Source organism: Salvelinus namaycush, unplaced genomic scaffold (genome assembly GCF_016432855.1).
Source record: "Salvelinus namaycush isolate Seneca unplaced genomic scaffold, SaNama_1.0 Scaffold681, whole genome shotgun sequence".
NCBI lineage: Eukaryota > Metazoa > Chordata > Actinopteri > Salmoniformes > Salmonidae > Salvelinus > Salvelinus namaycush.
Window position 1 is genome coordinate 10,510 of NW_024061399.1, and position 17,095 is coordinate 27,604.

Sequence of the window (17,095 nt, forward strand, 5' to 3'; positions counted from 1 at the left end):
CACTAGTTCTGACCAGTTTGTACCCTATTCCCTATGTAGTGCACTAGTTCTGACCAGTTTGTACCCTATTCCCTATGTAGTGCACTAGTTCTGACCAGTTTGTACCCTATTCCCTATGTAGTGCACTAGTTCTGACCAGGAACTGTATAGGGACTAAGGTGCCATTTCAGATGTACCCTTGGAGGAGTGTGGAGACTGAGAAATCTGGCAGTGGAGCCGTCCTCCTCCCTCCCTCCCTCCCTCCCTCCCTCCCTCCCTCCCTGGGGCCAATGTGACACCTCTGCCTGCCAGCTGAGATCTCAGGTTTTTGATTTAGAACGCCACAGATGCTAGCATCAAGACCATGTCTGAGGCGTATGTTGACGTCCTGTGACTTGTGTGAGAGAAGAGACCAACGTCTGTCTGTTCAGATGGTTTCCGATCCGATCCCAGCTGTGGTGTCCAATTATAACTACTGTGAAGGAGTAACATGACAGATAGCTAGGTTAGGAGCCTGCTAGGCTACTTTAGGAGCCCGCTATGCTAGGAGCCTGCTATGCTAGGTTAGGTTAGGAGCCCGCTAGGCTAGGAGTCCAAGGAGTTTTGGGGATGTTGTGGGTCACTCATCAGAGAGATCATATACAGTTTGTGGACCAGCTCAAATGTGACAACGGAGTGGAGGACATTGCATCTGCAAATGGAGGACAGGGAGGCAGCTGTAGAAGTCACTCCTACTGTTCACCCTACTGTTCGACTCCAGACGACCAGCTGATGATGATAAGATGTTGTGGGTCACTCAGGGTGGGTTGGGTCTGTTGGAGACACAGACCAGAGGCAGGGAGCCGTGGTCAAACAGTTTGTACGGCAGCGTCCCCTTGGAGGTCCACACGTCCGTCTTGGGGTCGTAACACTCGAAGCAGTCCGAGTCCTCGATGGTGTCGTGCCCGTTCAGGAAGCGCCCGCCCGTCACGTACAGCTTGTTGTTGATGACCGTGGCGCTGTGGTGCATTCGCCTCTCCTTCAGGTTCTCACACTTTACAAACTTGTTGGCTTTGGTGTCGTAGGCGATCATCCGTCTAGTGTACCCTAAAAAATGAAACATTTCCAATACACATGACTCTTATTAAGGCAGCCGGCGTCCCGAATAGCAGCCTATTCCCTATATAGTGCACTCCTTTCGACCAGAGCCCAGAGGGAACAGGGGGCCATTGGGGACATAGCCTACCCACAGATTGTTCAGAATCACAACATCAAAGTAAATCAAGTTGAAAGGAGATGACTCCATTGAAGATGAAAAAGAGAGACATGCTATCAACTCATGTGGACTGTAACAGCTGTGGATATTCTACATGTTGCAAGCGGCAGCCTGTTCACCTCCAATGATGTAGATCTTATCTTCGATGACAGCAGCAGGTGCACAGACGTTCTTCACCGTCCGGGTTTCCAATCTGGACCACAGGTTCCTGGAGATGTGGTACACCTGAGAGACAGAGATACCAGAGAGAGTTTCAGTCAGTCAGTCAATGACAAGGACCGCCAGAACACGTGTGGTGAGGCCACACCACTTTTGATTTAGTTTAATAAAGGGGAAAGGGCTGTTTTTAGACCAATTTGCCTCATGATTTGTCTCTTTGCGTATCTTGACCAATCAGATTCATGGACATCGCAGGTCTTGTGGGCCGGGCACAAAGCTCAAGGGTCAGTGCTATTGGGATGTCCCTATTCTAAACTCTAACATTAACCCTTACCTAACCCCTACCCTGACCCTTAACCCTGACCTAACCACTACCCTGACCCTTAACCCTTACCTAACCCCTACCCTGACCCTTAACCCTGACCTAACCTAGCCTTAACCCTTACATTAACCATTTTACAATGGGATAGGTTCTTCCAAAGGAAACTGGACAGCACGGACAAAAGTTCAAGGCGTGCTGTTCACCTTCCTCCAGTATTGATTTAGCAAGCGTGATAACACATCACTCCTGACAGACACAACCAAAAACGTACATAAATGTAGCAGCCTATAGACCAGTGGTTGCCAACTGGTCGATCTTCAAGGCATTCTTAGTCGATCACCAAATATTTCTGTAGAAAAACCAACGAACCATAAAGGCTTCCGATCCTTTTATTTAAATCGTGTTGAGCTGTTACCGGTAGGTGCACTTGTTTCAAAAGTCCTGCGCACCGGGTAAGCAAAGTGTTCCCATGAAACAAACTCCGCCTGCCCGGCGGACCGTCAAATCTGTGACTAAATCGAGTGCACCTACTGTGTTGCCCATCAGATAGCTCAAATCACCATGGCTACAGCTTCCATGACACTGGCCACAGCCAAGTCGAATAGGCTACTAACCTACGTCAGATTTAATAACTTTTAAAACCATGAACACAATACTGTCAACGAATACAGCAAAGAGCTGCTGTTTTTATGAGTGAGTTCATGTTTAAGTTTATATTCAGCACTGTCGCTGCTTTTATTCAACGCTATTACAAAACGCGCTTCTCCGTACTTCCGCGCAGGCTGCAGCTGCAATGAATGAGTAGCCAAGTATCGATAGCCCTGCGTTTTATTATTATTAGCAGCTCGTCGTGTCGATTTTAATATTAATGAATATTTAACTTTCTCTGGTCACAGGAACAAAATGAATTTGTTTATGAGGCAGATGCGGTGTGACTCGAGTTTCACCATCAGGTGGAAGACGGGTGTCCCCTCTCTCTGGTCAGTCTCACCGGAGGAAAGGAAGGAGAGAGCAGGGACCGTGAGAGGGAAAAAAATCGTTTTGAATTGTCATCCGACTCAGAATTCCAAGTCGGAAACTCGGGCATCTTTCTGGAGCTCCGGCTTTTCGACCTGAAGATCACTGACGTCATACCATCAGTCCAGTACAATAAAAAAGCAAATGATTTCAATTCATGCTCCACAGTGCCTCACAAGTGCTAAAACAGCTGATCTATTTTGTTATCAAAGCTCGAGTTTTGAAATATAATATGGTGTGATTAACAATATTGGCAGGTCAATCATATAGCCAATATGCTGTGATAATGTATTAGACCGACTGCCCAAACCTCATTCCTACAAAACGGTTTGTGTGAGGTTAATGTAAAATAAAAAACATCTGAGCAGTAGATCTCGGTTTGCTTTTTGACTGCGAAAGTGATCTTGACAAAGGTTGGTGACCACTGCTATAGACCTAAAACATTAGCTGTATTGCATGGCAAATATAAAAAATGTCTGTCAGCTTCCTAGGCAACAGCCTGGGCTCAGAGGTAGATGTAACATAGTAAATGTACTAACAACAGCAGCTTCCTAGTCAACAGCCTGGACTCAGAGGTAGATGTAACATAGTAAATGTACTAACAACAGCAGCTTCATAGTCAACAGCCTGGACTGACAGGTAGATGTAACATAGTAAATGTAAATCTCAGACACTCCAATTAGTATGATATGTTACGTTTCGTATGGTATGTTTTAATTTATGGATGTCCATCATCCATTTCGTATGATATGTGACGAATTGCATTTTGTACAATATGTTACGAATTTGCAAATGGTATTATATGTAGCAAATCCAATTGGTTGTGGTCAACGTAAGCTAGGTGGCTAATGTTAGCTAGGGGTTAAGGTTAGCTAGGTGGCTAACGTTAGCTAGATGGCTAACGTAAGCTAGGGGTTAAGGTTAGCTAGGTGGCTAACGTAAGCTAAGGGTTAAGGTTAGTTAGGTGGCTAACGTTAGCTAGATGGCTAACGTAAGCTAGCGGTTAAGGGTAGCTAGGTGGCTAACGTAAGCTAGGGGTTAAGGTTAGCTAGGTGGCTAACGTAAGCTAGGGGTTAAGGTTAGCTAGGTGGCTAACGTAAGCTAGGGGTTAAGGTTAGCTAGGTGGCTAACGTTAGCTAGATGGCTAACGTAAGCTAGGGGTTAAGGTTAGCGGAAGGGTTAGCGAACATGCAAAGTAGCTAAAAAGTAGTAAGTAGTTGTTGATTAGCTAATGTACTCCGTGATGAGATTCGAACACGCAACCTTTGGGTTAGGGTTATATGCCCACCCATTCACCCCGACCATCCACCCTTATTTTGCCTTATTATGTAATGTTCTGTCTTGTGTAACCATACCAAACGTAACATATCATACTAATTTTAGTGTCCCGGATGTACTTTACTATGTTACGTTGAGTTCATGAGACCAGGCTTTCGTGTAGCCTGCTATGCGCCCTGCCCCTCTGGCCAGTGTAAACGAAGCGGTAACGTTGTGTATTTATAGCCCATTTGTTTGTGAGAAAAATGTGAACGGGATCAAATTTGGTAAATATTCAAACTTGGGCTGACGAGACTACCTATACTTTTACAATCCAAAATGATTGGAACTGGAATGAATGAATTAACACAATAGCTGACAGACTGTTAGTTAATGTGTAATTATGCCCACAGTTGCATAGGGCAGGACTACACGATGAAAAGCTGCATAAAACAAGCCCTGTGAGTTTTATGGTCCAATCATGTTGCTTTCTCTGTGTATTTAGGGTTTTCATCCTTAGCCCATATTAAATCTTTTTTACAAAACGGATTAGTCACGTCATACCGTATAGGGTCCAGAGTTTTACCTGGTTAGGTTACCAGATCAGGAAAAACTACGGGCCCCATAATTATTTTTCTTCTTCGCCCCACCACTCTCTCCACCTCTGGTCAATGATATCAAAGATTAAGATCCATCAACCATCTGTCAGGCTATTAGTGTAACAGTATAACTTTAGACCGTCCCCTCGCCCCGACACGGGCGCGAACCAGGGACCTTCTGCACACATCAACAACGGTCGCCCACGAAGCATCGTTACCCATCGCTCCACAAAAGCCGCGGCCCTTGCAGAGCAAGGGGAACCACTACTTCTAGGTTTCAGAGCAAGTGACGTAACCGACTGAAAGGCTGCTAGCGCGCACCACCGCTAACTAGCTAGCCATTTCACATCCGTTACATTAGCATACACGCTAAAGGAATTGCCTCCTCCCTTCTTTGTTACAACTGTTTCTGTTTCTGTTCTGGATTGGTTGGTTGGTTGATGGTTACCTGTATCTCCCTGACAGGGTTCTGCATGGCGTCCTCCCCTCCGAACACATAGACCCTCTGGTCGTTGGCGGCGACGGCGGGGTGCAGCACGGCGCTGGGGAGAGGAGCCATGGCCTCCCATTGGTTAAACATACTGTTGTACCTCTCCACGGAGTTGGAGATCTGTTTGTCCACTCCGATCCCCCCCAGGACAAAGATGAAGTGGAGATAGGAGACACTCTGATGGGCGTAGCGCGGCTCCAACATGGGCTCCGCCGTCCTCCACTGGTTACAGAGACGGGTGGATTTCAATAAGGCAGCATTACATGGTATCAATAGCAGCTAAGGTCAAAATGTACCATTTTCATAAATTCACAATACAAAATAATTATCGATCAGCACAATAAAATCTAATTTAAAAATACCTATTTTCTGGACAAACCGTCAGTGCTGTGGGTATGCTAGCCCCTTCATACCTGGTTGGTCTTGAGGGAGAGGGTGTAGACGGTGGCAGATACAGAGCTGTCTCCGGAGGCCATACTGAGGCTGAGCCCCCCCACCACATACAGGATGCTGTGGATACAGACGTAGGAGGCCTTGTAGAGTCGCAGGGGCAGCTTGGCCAGCCACTGCCAGCGCTGAGTCCTCTCATCATAGAGCAGGGCTTCCCGGGATGTCTGCTCGTTATTCTTGCGCCCGCCGACCACAACGAGCGTCTCTCGGCAGGTGTAGCGGCGCGGTGTGGTCCAGAGGGGCTTCAGCTCACGACCGCACTTGGCACTGACCGAGAGCATGAGGCGACGGACGGACTCTATGATCTCAGTGCAGAGCGTGGAGGACTGCACTAGCGGGTCGTTGGCGATGAACTGGAACAGGTAGGTGGGGTGGATGTAGCGCAGACGCACCTTCCTGAAGAGGTCGGAGATGGCGCCACGTCGGGAGAACGGGTCGTGGTGGATCCACGCCAGGAGGGTCTCAAACACCTGCGGAATTGGACTTTTAGTACTAATCTCCCATGTTAAAAACGATCTTATATCTCTACTCATCTCTTCTCATCTCATATCACCTGCTCCTCCTCGGCACACAGTCGGTCATCCTCCAGGTAACACATGAGCTCCGGTAAGGAGAGCTCACAGAAGTCCTCGGAGGCAGCTACGTCTGAGAAGCTCCTCACGGCCATCTCCTTAGCCTTCTCCTTCAGACTGTCACAGTGGAGGATCTCTGACAACCTGATCATACTGAGACAGTTGTCTGGGCTCAGCTGCTCCTGAAATATATTATAATTTAACGAAGACCGTGTGTGGGCACATTATTATTATTTAGTATTTTATTTATTTATTTATGCAGGAAAGTCCAATTGAGATAAATGGCCTATTTTGTAAGGGAAGCCTGATTCACAAACACAATCAGGAGTTAGTGGCACAATCACATCAATCAATACTGCAGTTTCAAAATCAATCTGACAGTCCCAGAGTTGGCAAAAAAGCTGATTTCCATCTGTAGTCACCTGAAGGAAGGTGGAGCAGGCCTCAAACAGCCGCCCATAGTACAACATAGAGGCTGCCTGCATTAGAGGCAGCACTATGTCCATGCTGATGGTGATGGCTCCTGTATACACATAGTCCACTATGCCACTGAGCACGTCAGGGGAGATGCCCTTCAGATCCACCCGACCCTGGCTGCTCTCCACAAAGTTACTGCAGAACATGGCCCTGAAGAATAGACATGACAAGTTACTCCAGAACATGGCCCTGAAGAATAGACATGACAAGTTACTGCAGAACATGGCCCTGAAGAATAGACATGACAAGTTACTGCAGAACATGGCCCTGAAGAATAGACATGACAAGTTACTCCAGAACATGGCCCTGAAGAATAGACATGACAAGTTACTGCAGAACATGGCCCTGAAGAATAGACATGACAAGTTACTGCAGAACATGGCCCTGAAGAATAGACATGACAAGTTACTGCAGAACATGGCCCTGAAGAATAGACATGACAAGTTACTCCAGAACATGGCCCTGAAGAATAGACATGACAAGTTACTGCAGAACATGGCCCTGAGGAATAGACATGACAAGTTACTGCAGAACATGGCCCTGAAGAATAGACATGACAAGTTACTGCAGAACATGGCCCTGAAGAATAGACATGACAAGTTACTCCAGAACATGGCCCTGAAGAATAGACATGACAAGTTACTGCAGAACATGGCCCTGAGGAATAGACATGACAAGTTACTCCAGAACATGGCCCTGAAGAATAGACATGACAAGTTACTGCAGAACATGGCCCTGAGGAATAGACATGACAAGTTACTCCAGAACATGGCCCTGAAGAATAGACATGACAAGTTACTCCAGAACATGGCCCTGAAGAATAGACATGACAAGTTACTCCAGATAATGGCCCTGAAGAATAGACATGACAAGTTACTCCAGAACATGGCCCTGAGGAATAGACATGACAAGTTACTCCAGAACATGGCCCTGAAGAATAGACATGACAAGTTACTCCAGAACATGGCCCTGAGGAATAGACATGACAAGTTACTGCAGAACATGGCCCTGAGGAATAGACATGACAAGTTACTGCAGAACATGGCCCTAAAGAATAGACATGACAAGTTACTGCAGAACATGGCCCTGAGGAATAGACATGACAAGTTACTGCAGAACATGGCCCTGAAGAATAGACATGACAAGTTACTGCAGAACATGGCCCTGAAGAATAGACATGACAAGTTACTGCAGAACATGGCCCTGAAGAATAGACATGACAAGTTACTGCAGAACATGGCCCTGAAGAATAGACATGACAAGTTACTCCAGAACATGGCCCTGAGGAATAGACATGACAAGTTACTGCAGAACATGGCCCTGAGGAATAGACATGACAAGTTACTCCAGAACATGGCCCTGAAGAATAGACATGACAAGTTACTGCAGAACATGGCCCTGAGGAATAGACATGACAAGTTACTCCAGAACATGGCCCTGAAGAATAGACATGACAAGTTACTCCAGAACATGGCCCTGAAGAATAGACATGACAAGTTACTGCAGAACATGGCCCTGAGGAATAGACATGACAAGTTACTCCAGAACATGGCCCTGAAGAATAGACATGACAAGTTACTCCAGAACATGGCCCTGAGGAATAGACATGACAAGTTACTCCAGAACATGGCCCTGAGGAATAGACATGACAAGTTACTGCAGAACATGGCCCTGAAGAATAGACATGACAAGTTACTGCAGAACATGGCCCTGAAGAATAGACATGACAAGTTACTGCAGAACATGGCCCTGGAGAATAGACATGACAAGTTACTGCAGAACATGGCCCTGAAGAATAGACATGACAAGTTACTGCAGAACATGGCCCTGAAGAATAGACATGACAAGTTACTGCAGAACATGGCCCTGAAGAATAGACATGACAAGTTACTCCAGAACATGGCCCTGAGGAATAGACATGACAAGTTACTGCAGAACATGGCCCTGAAGAATAGACATGACAAGTTACTGCAGAACATGGCCCTGAGGAATAGACATGACAAGTTACTGCAGAACATGGCCCTGAAGAATAGACATGACAAGTTACTGCAGAACATGGCCCTGAGGAATAGACATGACAAGTTACTGCAGAACATGGCCCTGAAGAATAGACATGACAAGTTACTCCAGAACATGGCCCTGAGGAATAGACATGACAAGTTACTCCAGAACATGGCCCTGAGGAATAGACATGACAAGTTACTGCAGAACATGGCCCTGAGGAATAGACATGACAAGTTACTGCAGAACATGGCCCTGAGGAATAGACATGACAAGTTACTCCAGAACATGGCCCTGAAGAATAGACATGACAAGTTACTGCAGAACATGGCCCTGAAGAATAGACATGACAAGTTACTGCAGAACATGGCCCTGAAGAATAGACATGACAAGTTACTGCAGAACATGGCCCTGAAGAATAGACATGACAAGTTACTCCAGAACATGGCCCTGAGGAATAGACATGACAAGTTACTGCAGAACATGGCCCTGAAGAATAGACATGACAAGTTACTGCAGAACATGGCCCTGAAGAATAGACATGACAAGTTACTGCAGAACATGGCCCTGAAGAATAGACATGACAAGTTACTCCAGAACATGGCCCTGAAGAATAGACATGACAAGTTACTGCAGAACATGGCCCTGAGGAATAGACATGACAAGTTACTGCAGAACATGGCCCTGAAGAATAGACATGACAAGTTACTGCAGAACATGGCCCTGAGGAATAGACATGACAAGTTACTGCAGAACATGGCCCTGAAGAATAGACATGACAAGTTACTGCAGAACATGGCCCTGAAGAATAGACATGACAAGTTACTGCAGAACATGGCCCTGAAGAATAGACATGACAAGTTACTGCAGAACATGGCCCTGAAGAATAGACATGACAAGTTACTGCAGAACATGGCCCTGAAGAATAGACATGACAAGTTACTCCAGAACATGGCCCTAAAGAATAGACATGACAAGTTACTGCAGAACATGGCCCTGAAGAATAGACATGACAAGTTACTCCAGAACATGGCCCTGAAGAATAGACATGACAAGTTACTGCAGAACATGGCCCTGAAGAATAGACATGACAAGTTACTGCAGAACATGGCCCTGAAGAATAGACATGACAAGTTACTCCAGAACATGGCCCTGAAGAATAGACATGACAAGTTACTGCAGAACATGGCCCTGAAGAATAGACATGACAAGTTACTGCAGAACATGGCCCTGAGGAATAGACATGACAAGTTACTCCAGAACATGGCCCTAAAGAATAGACATGACAAGTTACTCCAGAACATGGCCCTGAAGAATAGACATGACAAGTTACTCCAGAACATGGCCCTGAAGAATAGACATGACAAGTTACTGCAGAACATGGCCCTGAAGAATAGACATGACAAGTTACTCCAGAACATGGCCCTGAAGAATAGACATGACAAGTTACTGCAGAACATGGCCCTGAGGAATAGACATGACAAGTTACTGCAGAACATGGCCCTGAGGAATAGACATGACAAGTTACTCCAGAACATGGCCCTGAAGAATAGACATGACAAGTTACTGCAGAACATGGCCCTGAAGAATAGACATGACAAGTTACTGCAGAACATGGCCCTGAAGAATAGACATGACAAGTTACTCCAGAACATGGCCCTGAAGAATAGACATGACAAGTTACTGCAGAACATGGCCCTGAAGAATAGACATGACAGGTTACTGCAGAACATGGCCCTGAAGAATAGACATGACAAGTTACTGCAGAACATGGCCCTGAAGAATAGACATGACAAGTTACTGCAGAACATGGCCCTGAAGAATAGACATGACAAGTTACTGCAGAACATGGCCCTGAAGAATAGACATGACAAGTTACTGCAGAACATGGCCCTGAAGAATAGACATGACAAGTTACTCCAGAACATGGCCCTGAAGAATAGACATGACAAGTTACTGCAGAACATGGCCCTGAAGAATAGACATGACAAGTTACTCCAGAACATGGCCCTGAGGAATAGACATGACAAGTTACTCCAGAACATGGCCCTGAAGAATAGACATGACAAGTTACTCCAGAACATGGCCCTGAAGAATAGACATGACAAGTTACTGCAGAACATGGCCCTAAAGAATAGACATGACAAGTTACTGCAGAACATGGCCCTGAAGAATAGACATGACAAGTTACTCCAGAACATGGCCCTGAAGAATAGACATGACAAGTTACTGCAGAACATGGCCCTGAAGAATAGACATGACAAGTTACTGCAGAACATGGCCCTAAAGAATAGACATGACAAGTTACTGCAGAACATGGCCCTGAAGAATAGACATGACAAGTTACTGCAGAACATGGCCCTGAAGAATAGACATGACAAGTTACTCCAGAACATGGCCCTAAAGAATAGACATGACAAGTTACTCCAGAACATGGCCCTGAAGAATAGACATGACAAGTTACTGCAGAACATGGCCCTAAAGAATAGACATGACAAGTTACTGCAGAACATGGCCCTGAAGAATAGACATGACAAGTTACTGCAGAACATGGCCCTGAAGAATAGACATGACAAGTTACTCCAGAACATGGCCCTGAAGAATAGACATGACAAGTTACTGCAGAACATGGCCCTGAAGAATAGACATGACAAGTTACTGCAGAACATGGCCCTGAAGAATAGACATGACAAGTTACTGCAGAACATGGCCCTGAAGAATAGACATGACAAGTTACTGCAGAACATGGCCCTGAAGAATAGACATGACAAGTTACTCCAGAACATGGCCCTGAAGAATAGACATGACAAGTTACTCCAGAACATGGCCCTGAAGAATAGACATGACAAGTTACTGCAGAACATGGCCCTGAAGAATAGACATGACAAGTTACTCCAGAACATGGCCCTAAAGAATAGACATGACAAGTTACTGCAGAACATGGCCCTGAAGAATAGACATGACAAGTTACTGCAGAACATGGCCCTGAAGAATAGACATGACAAGTTACTCCAGAACATGGCCCTGAAGAATAGACATGACAAGTTACTGCAGAACATGGCCCTGAAGAATAGACATGACAAGTTACTCCAGAACATGGCCCTGAAGAATAGACATGACAAGTTACTGCAGAACATGGCCCTGAAGAATAGACATGACAAGTTACTGCAGAACATGGCCCTGAAGAATAGACATGACAAGTTACTGCAGAACATGGCCCTGAGGAATAGACATGACAAGTTACTCCAGAACATGGCCCTGAAGAATAGACATGACAAGTTACTGCAGAACATGGCCCTGAAGAATAGACATGACAAGTTACTGCAGAACATGGCCCTGAAGAATAGACATGACAAGTTACTGCAGAACATGGCCCTGAGGAATAGACATGACAAGTTACTGCAGAACATGGCCCTGAAGAATAGACATGACAAGTTACTGCAGAACATGGCCCTGAAGAATAGACATGACAAGTTACTGCAGAACATGGCCCTGAAGAATAGACATGACAAGTTACTGCAGAACATGGCCCTGAAGAATAGACATGACAAGTTACTCCAGAACATGGCCCTGAGGAATAGACATGACAAGTTACTGCAGAACATGGCCCTGAAGAATAGACATGACAAGTTACTCCAGAACATGGCCCTGAAGAATAGACATGACAAGTTACTGCAGAACATGGCCCTGAGGAATAGACATGACAAGTTACTGCAGAACATGGCCCTGAAGAATAGACATGACAAGTTACTGCAGAACATGGCCCTGAAGAATAGACATGACAAGTTACTGCAGAACATGGCCCTGAAGAATAGACATGACAAGTTACTGCAGAACATGGCCCTGAAGAATAGACATGACAAGTTACTCCAGAACATGGCCCTGAGGAATAGACATGACAAGTTACTCCAGAACATGGCCCTGAGGAATAGACATGACAAGTTACTGCAGAACATGGCCCTGAAGAATAGACATGACAAGTTACTCCAGAACATGGCCCTGAAGAATAGACATGACAAGTTACTGCAGAACATGGCCCTGAAGAATAGACATGACAAGTTACTGCAGAACATGGCCCTGAAGAATAGACATGACAAGTTACTGCAGAACATGGCCCTGAAGAATAGACATGACAAGTTACTCCAGAACATGGCCCTGAAGAATAGACATGACAAGTTACTGCAGAACATGGCCCTGAAGAATAGACATGACAAGTTACTGCAGAACATGGCCCTGAAGAATAGACATGACAAGTTACTCCAGAACATGGCCCTGAAGAATAGACATGACAAGTTACTGCAGAACATGGCCCTGAAGAATAGACATGACAAGTTACTGCAGAACATGGCCCTGAAGAATAGACATGACAAGTTACTGCAGAACATGGCCCTGAAGAATAGACATGACAAGTTACTGCAGAACATGGCCCTGAAGAATAGACATGACAAGTTACTGCAGAACATGGCCCTGAAGAATAGACATGACAAGTTACTCCAGAACATGGCCCTGAAGAATAGACATGACAAGTTACTGCAGAACATGGCCCTGAAGAATAGACATGACAAGTTACTGCAGAACATGGCCCTGAGGAATAGACATGACAAGTTACTGCAGAACATGGCCCTGAAGAATAGACATGACAAGTTACTGCAGAACATGGCCCTGAGGAATAGACATGACAAGTTACTGCAGAACATGGCCCTGAAGAATAGACATGACAAGTTACTGCAGAACATGGCCCTGAAGAATAGACATGACAGGTTACTCCAGAACATGGCCCTGAAGAATAGACATGACAGGTTACTCCAGAACATGGCCCTGAGGAATAGACATGACAAGTTACTGCAGAACATGGCCCTGAGGAATAGACATGACAAGTTACTGCAGAACATGGCCCTGAAGAATAGACATGACAAGTTACTCCAGAACATGGCCCTGAGGAATAGACATGACAAGTTACTGCAGAACATGGCCCTGAAGAATAGACATGACAAGTTACTCCAGAACATGGCCCTGAGGAATAGACATGACAAGTTACTGCAGAACATGGCCCTGAAGAATAGACATGACAAGTTACTGCAGAACATGGCCCTGAGGAATAGACATGACAAGTTACTGCAGAACATGGCCCTGAAGAATAGACATGACAAGTTACTCCAGAACATGGCCCTGAAGAATAGACATGACAAGTTACTCCAGAACATGGCCCTAAAGAATAGACATGACAAGTTACTGCAGAACATGGCCCTGAGGAATAGACATGACAAGTTACTGCAGAACATGGCCCTGAAGAATAGACATGACAAGTTACTGCAGAACATGGCCCTGAAGAATAGACATGACAAGTTACTGCAGAACATGGCCCTGAGGAATAGACATGACAAGTTACTGCAGAACATGGCCCTAAAGAATAGACATGACAAGTTACTCCAGAACATGGCCCTGAGGAATAGACATGACAAGTTACTGCAGAACATGGCCCTGAAGAATAGACATGACAAGTTACTGCAGAACATGGCCCTGAAGAATAGACATGACAAGTTACTGCAGAACATGGCCCTGAAGAATAGACATGACAAGTTACTGCAGAACATGGCCCTGAAGAATAGACATGACAAGTTACTCCAGAACATGGCCCTGAGGAATAGACATGACAAGTTACTGCAGAACATGGCCCTGAAGAATAGACATGACAAGTTACTGCAGAACATGGCCCTGAGGAATAGACATGACAAGTTACTGCAGAACATGGCCCTAAAGAATAGACATGACAAGTTACTGCAGAACATGGCCCTGAGGAATAGACATGACAAGTTACTCCAGAACATGGCCCTGAAGAATAGACATGACAAGTTACTGCAGAACATGGCCCTGAAGAATAGACATGACAAGTTACTCCAGAACATGGCCCTGAGGAATAGACATGACAAGTTACTGCAGAACATGGCCCTGAAGAATAGACATGACAAGTTACTCCAGAACATGGCCCTGAGGAATAGACATGACAAGTTACTGCAGAACATGGCCCTGAAGAATAGACATGACAAGTTACTGCAGAACATGGCCCTGAGGAATAGACATGACAAGTTACTGCAGAACATGGCCCTGAAGAATAGACATGACAAGTTACTGCAGAACATGGCCCTGAAGAATAGACATGACAAGTTACTGCAGAACATGGCCCTGAGGAATAGACATGACAAGTTACTGCAGAACATGGCCCTGAGGAATAGACATGACAAGTTACTGCAGAACATGGCCCTGAAGAATAGACATGACAAGTTACTGCAGAACATGGCCCTGAAGAATAGACATGACAAGTTACTGCAGAACATGGCCCTGAAGAATAGACATGACAAGTTACTGCAGAACATGGCCCTAAAGAATAGACATGACAAGTTACTGCAGAACATGGCCCTGAGGAATAGACATGACAAGTTACTGCAGAACATGGCCCTGAAGAATAGACATGACAAGTTACTCCAGAACATGGCCCTGAGGAATAGACATGACAAGTTACTGCAGAACATGGCCCTGAAGAATAGACATGACAAGTTACTCCAGAACATGGCCCTGAAGAATAGACATGACAAGTTACTGCAGAACATGGCCCTGAGGAATAGACATGACAAGTTACTGCAGAACATGGCCCTGACGAATAGACATGACAAGTTACTGCAGAACATGGCCCTGAGGAATAGACATGACAAGTTACTCCAGAACATGGCCCTAAAGAATAGACATGACAAGTTACTGCAGAACATGGCCCTGAAGAATAGACATGACAAGTTACTCCAGAACATGGCCCTGAAGAATAGACATGACAAGTTACTGCAGAACATGGCCCTGAAGAATAGACATGACAAGTTACTGCAGAACATGGCCCTGAGGAATAGACATGACAAGTTACTGCAGAACATGGCCCTGAAGAATAGACATGACAAGTTACTGCAGAACATGGCCCTGAAGAATAGACATGACAAGTTACTCCAGAACATGGCCCTGAGGAATAGACATGACAAGTTACTGCAGAACATGGCCCTGAAGAATAGACATGACAAGTTACTCCAGAACATGGCCCTGAAGAATAGACATGACAAGTTACTCCAGAACATGGCCCTGAGGAATAGACATGACAAGTTACTCCAGAACATGGCCCTGAGGAATAGACATGACAAGTTACTGCAGAACATGGCCCTGAGGAATAGACATGACAAGTTACTCCAGAACATGGCCCTAAAGAATAGACATGACAAGTTACTCCAGAACATGGCCCTGAGGAATAGACATGACAAGTTACTCCAGAACATGGCCCTGAGGAATAGACATGACAAGTTACTGCAGAACATGGCCCTGAGGAATAGACATGACAAGTTACTCCAGAACATGGCCCTGAAGAATAGACATGACAAGTTACTCCAGAACATGGCCCTGAGGAATAGACATGACAAGTTACTCCAGAACATGGCCCTGAGGAATAGACATGACAATAATAACAATAATAATGTATCATCTATACATACTTTTCTTTTTTTAAAGATTTTTTTCTTTTTATAAAAAAATACGAAACAAAGCATTCACACACTCTACAAAAGACACAGAGGAACACAAACATCAACAACACACAGAGGAACACAAACATCAACAACACAAACATCAACAACACACAGAGGAACACAAACATCAACAACACACAGAGGAACACAAACATCAACAACACAAACATCAACAACACACAGAGGAACACAAACATCAACAACACAAACATCAACAACACACAGAGGAACACAAACATCAACAACACACAGAGGAACACAAACATCAACAACACAAACATCAACAACACACAGAGGAACACAAACATCAACAACACAAACATCAACAACACACAGAGGAACACAAACATCAACAGCACAAACATCAACAACACACAGAGGAACACAAACATCAACAACACACAGAGGAACACAAACATCAACAACACAAACATCAACAACACACAGAGGAACACAAACATCAACAACACAAACATCAACAACACAAACATCAACAACACACAGAGGAACACAAACATCAACAACACAAACATCAACAACACAAACATCAACAACACAAACATCAACAACACAAACATCAACAACACAAGACAACACACAGAGGAACACAAACATCAACAACACAAACATCAACAACACACAGAGGAACACAAACATCAACAACACAAACATCAACAACACACAGAGGAACATAAACATCAACAACACAAACATCAACAAAACACGGAGGAACACAAACATCAACAACACACAGAGGAACACAAACATCAACAACACAAACATCAACAACACACAGAGGAACACAAACATCAACAACACAAACATCAACAACACACAGAGGCACACAAACATCAACAACACAAACATCAACAACACAAGCATTTCACTACACCCGCAATAACATCTGCTAAATATGTAGGTGAACAAAAAAATCTTGATTTTGATTTGAACATTACTCTCC

General features: G+C 44.8%; 1 protein-coding gene across 1 annotated transcript in view; it reads right to left on the bottom strand.

Moving 5' to 3' along the window:
• Positions 1-775: 775 nt before the first annotated feature.
• klhl38a (kelch-like family member 38a) overlaps positions 776-17,095 on the bottom strand; it is a 49,108-nt gene continuing 32,788 nt past the window's right edge. The window contains exons 2-7 of the mRNA XM_038987264.1: positions 6,523-6,727; positions 6,082-6,282; positions 5,492-5,998; positions 5,037-5,300; positions 1,354-1,459; positions 776-1,065 (exon numbers count right to left, since the gene is read on the bottom strand). Of these exons, the coding sequence (XP_038843192.1) occupies positions 776-1,065; positions 1,354-1,459; positions 5,037-5,300; positions 5,492-5,998; positions 6,082-6,282; positions 6,523-6,727 (1,573 nt within the window). The remainder of the gene's footprint in view (positions 1,066-1,353; positions 1,460-5,036; positions 5,301-5,491; positions 5,999-6,081; positions 6,283-6,522; positions 6,728-17,095) is intronic.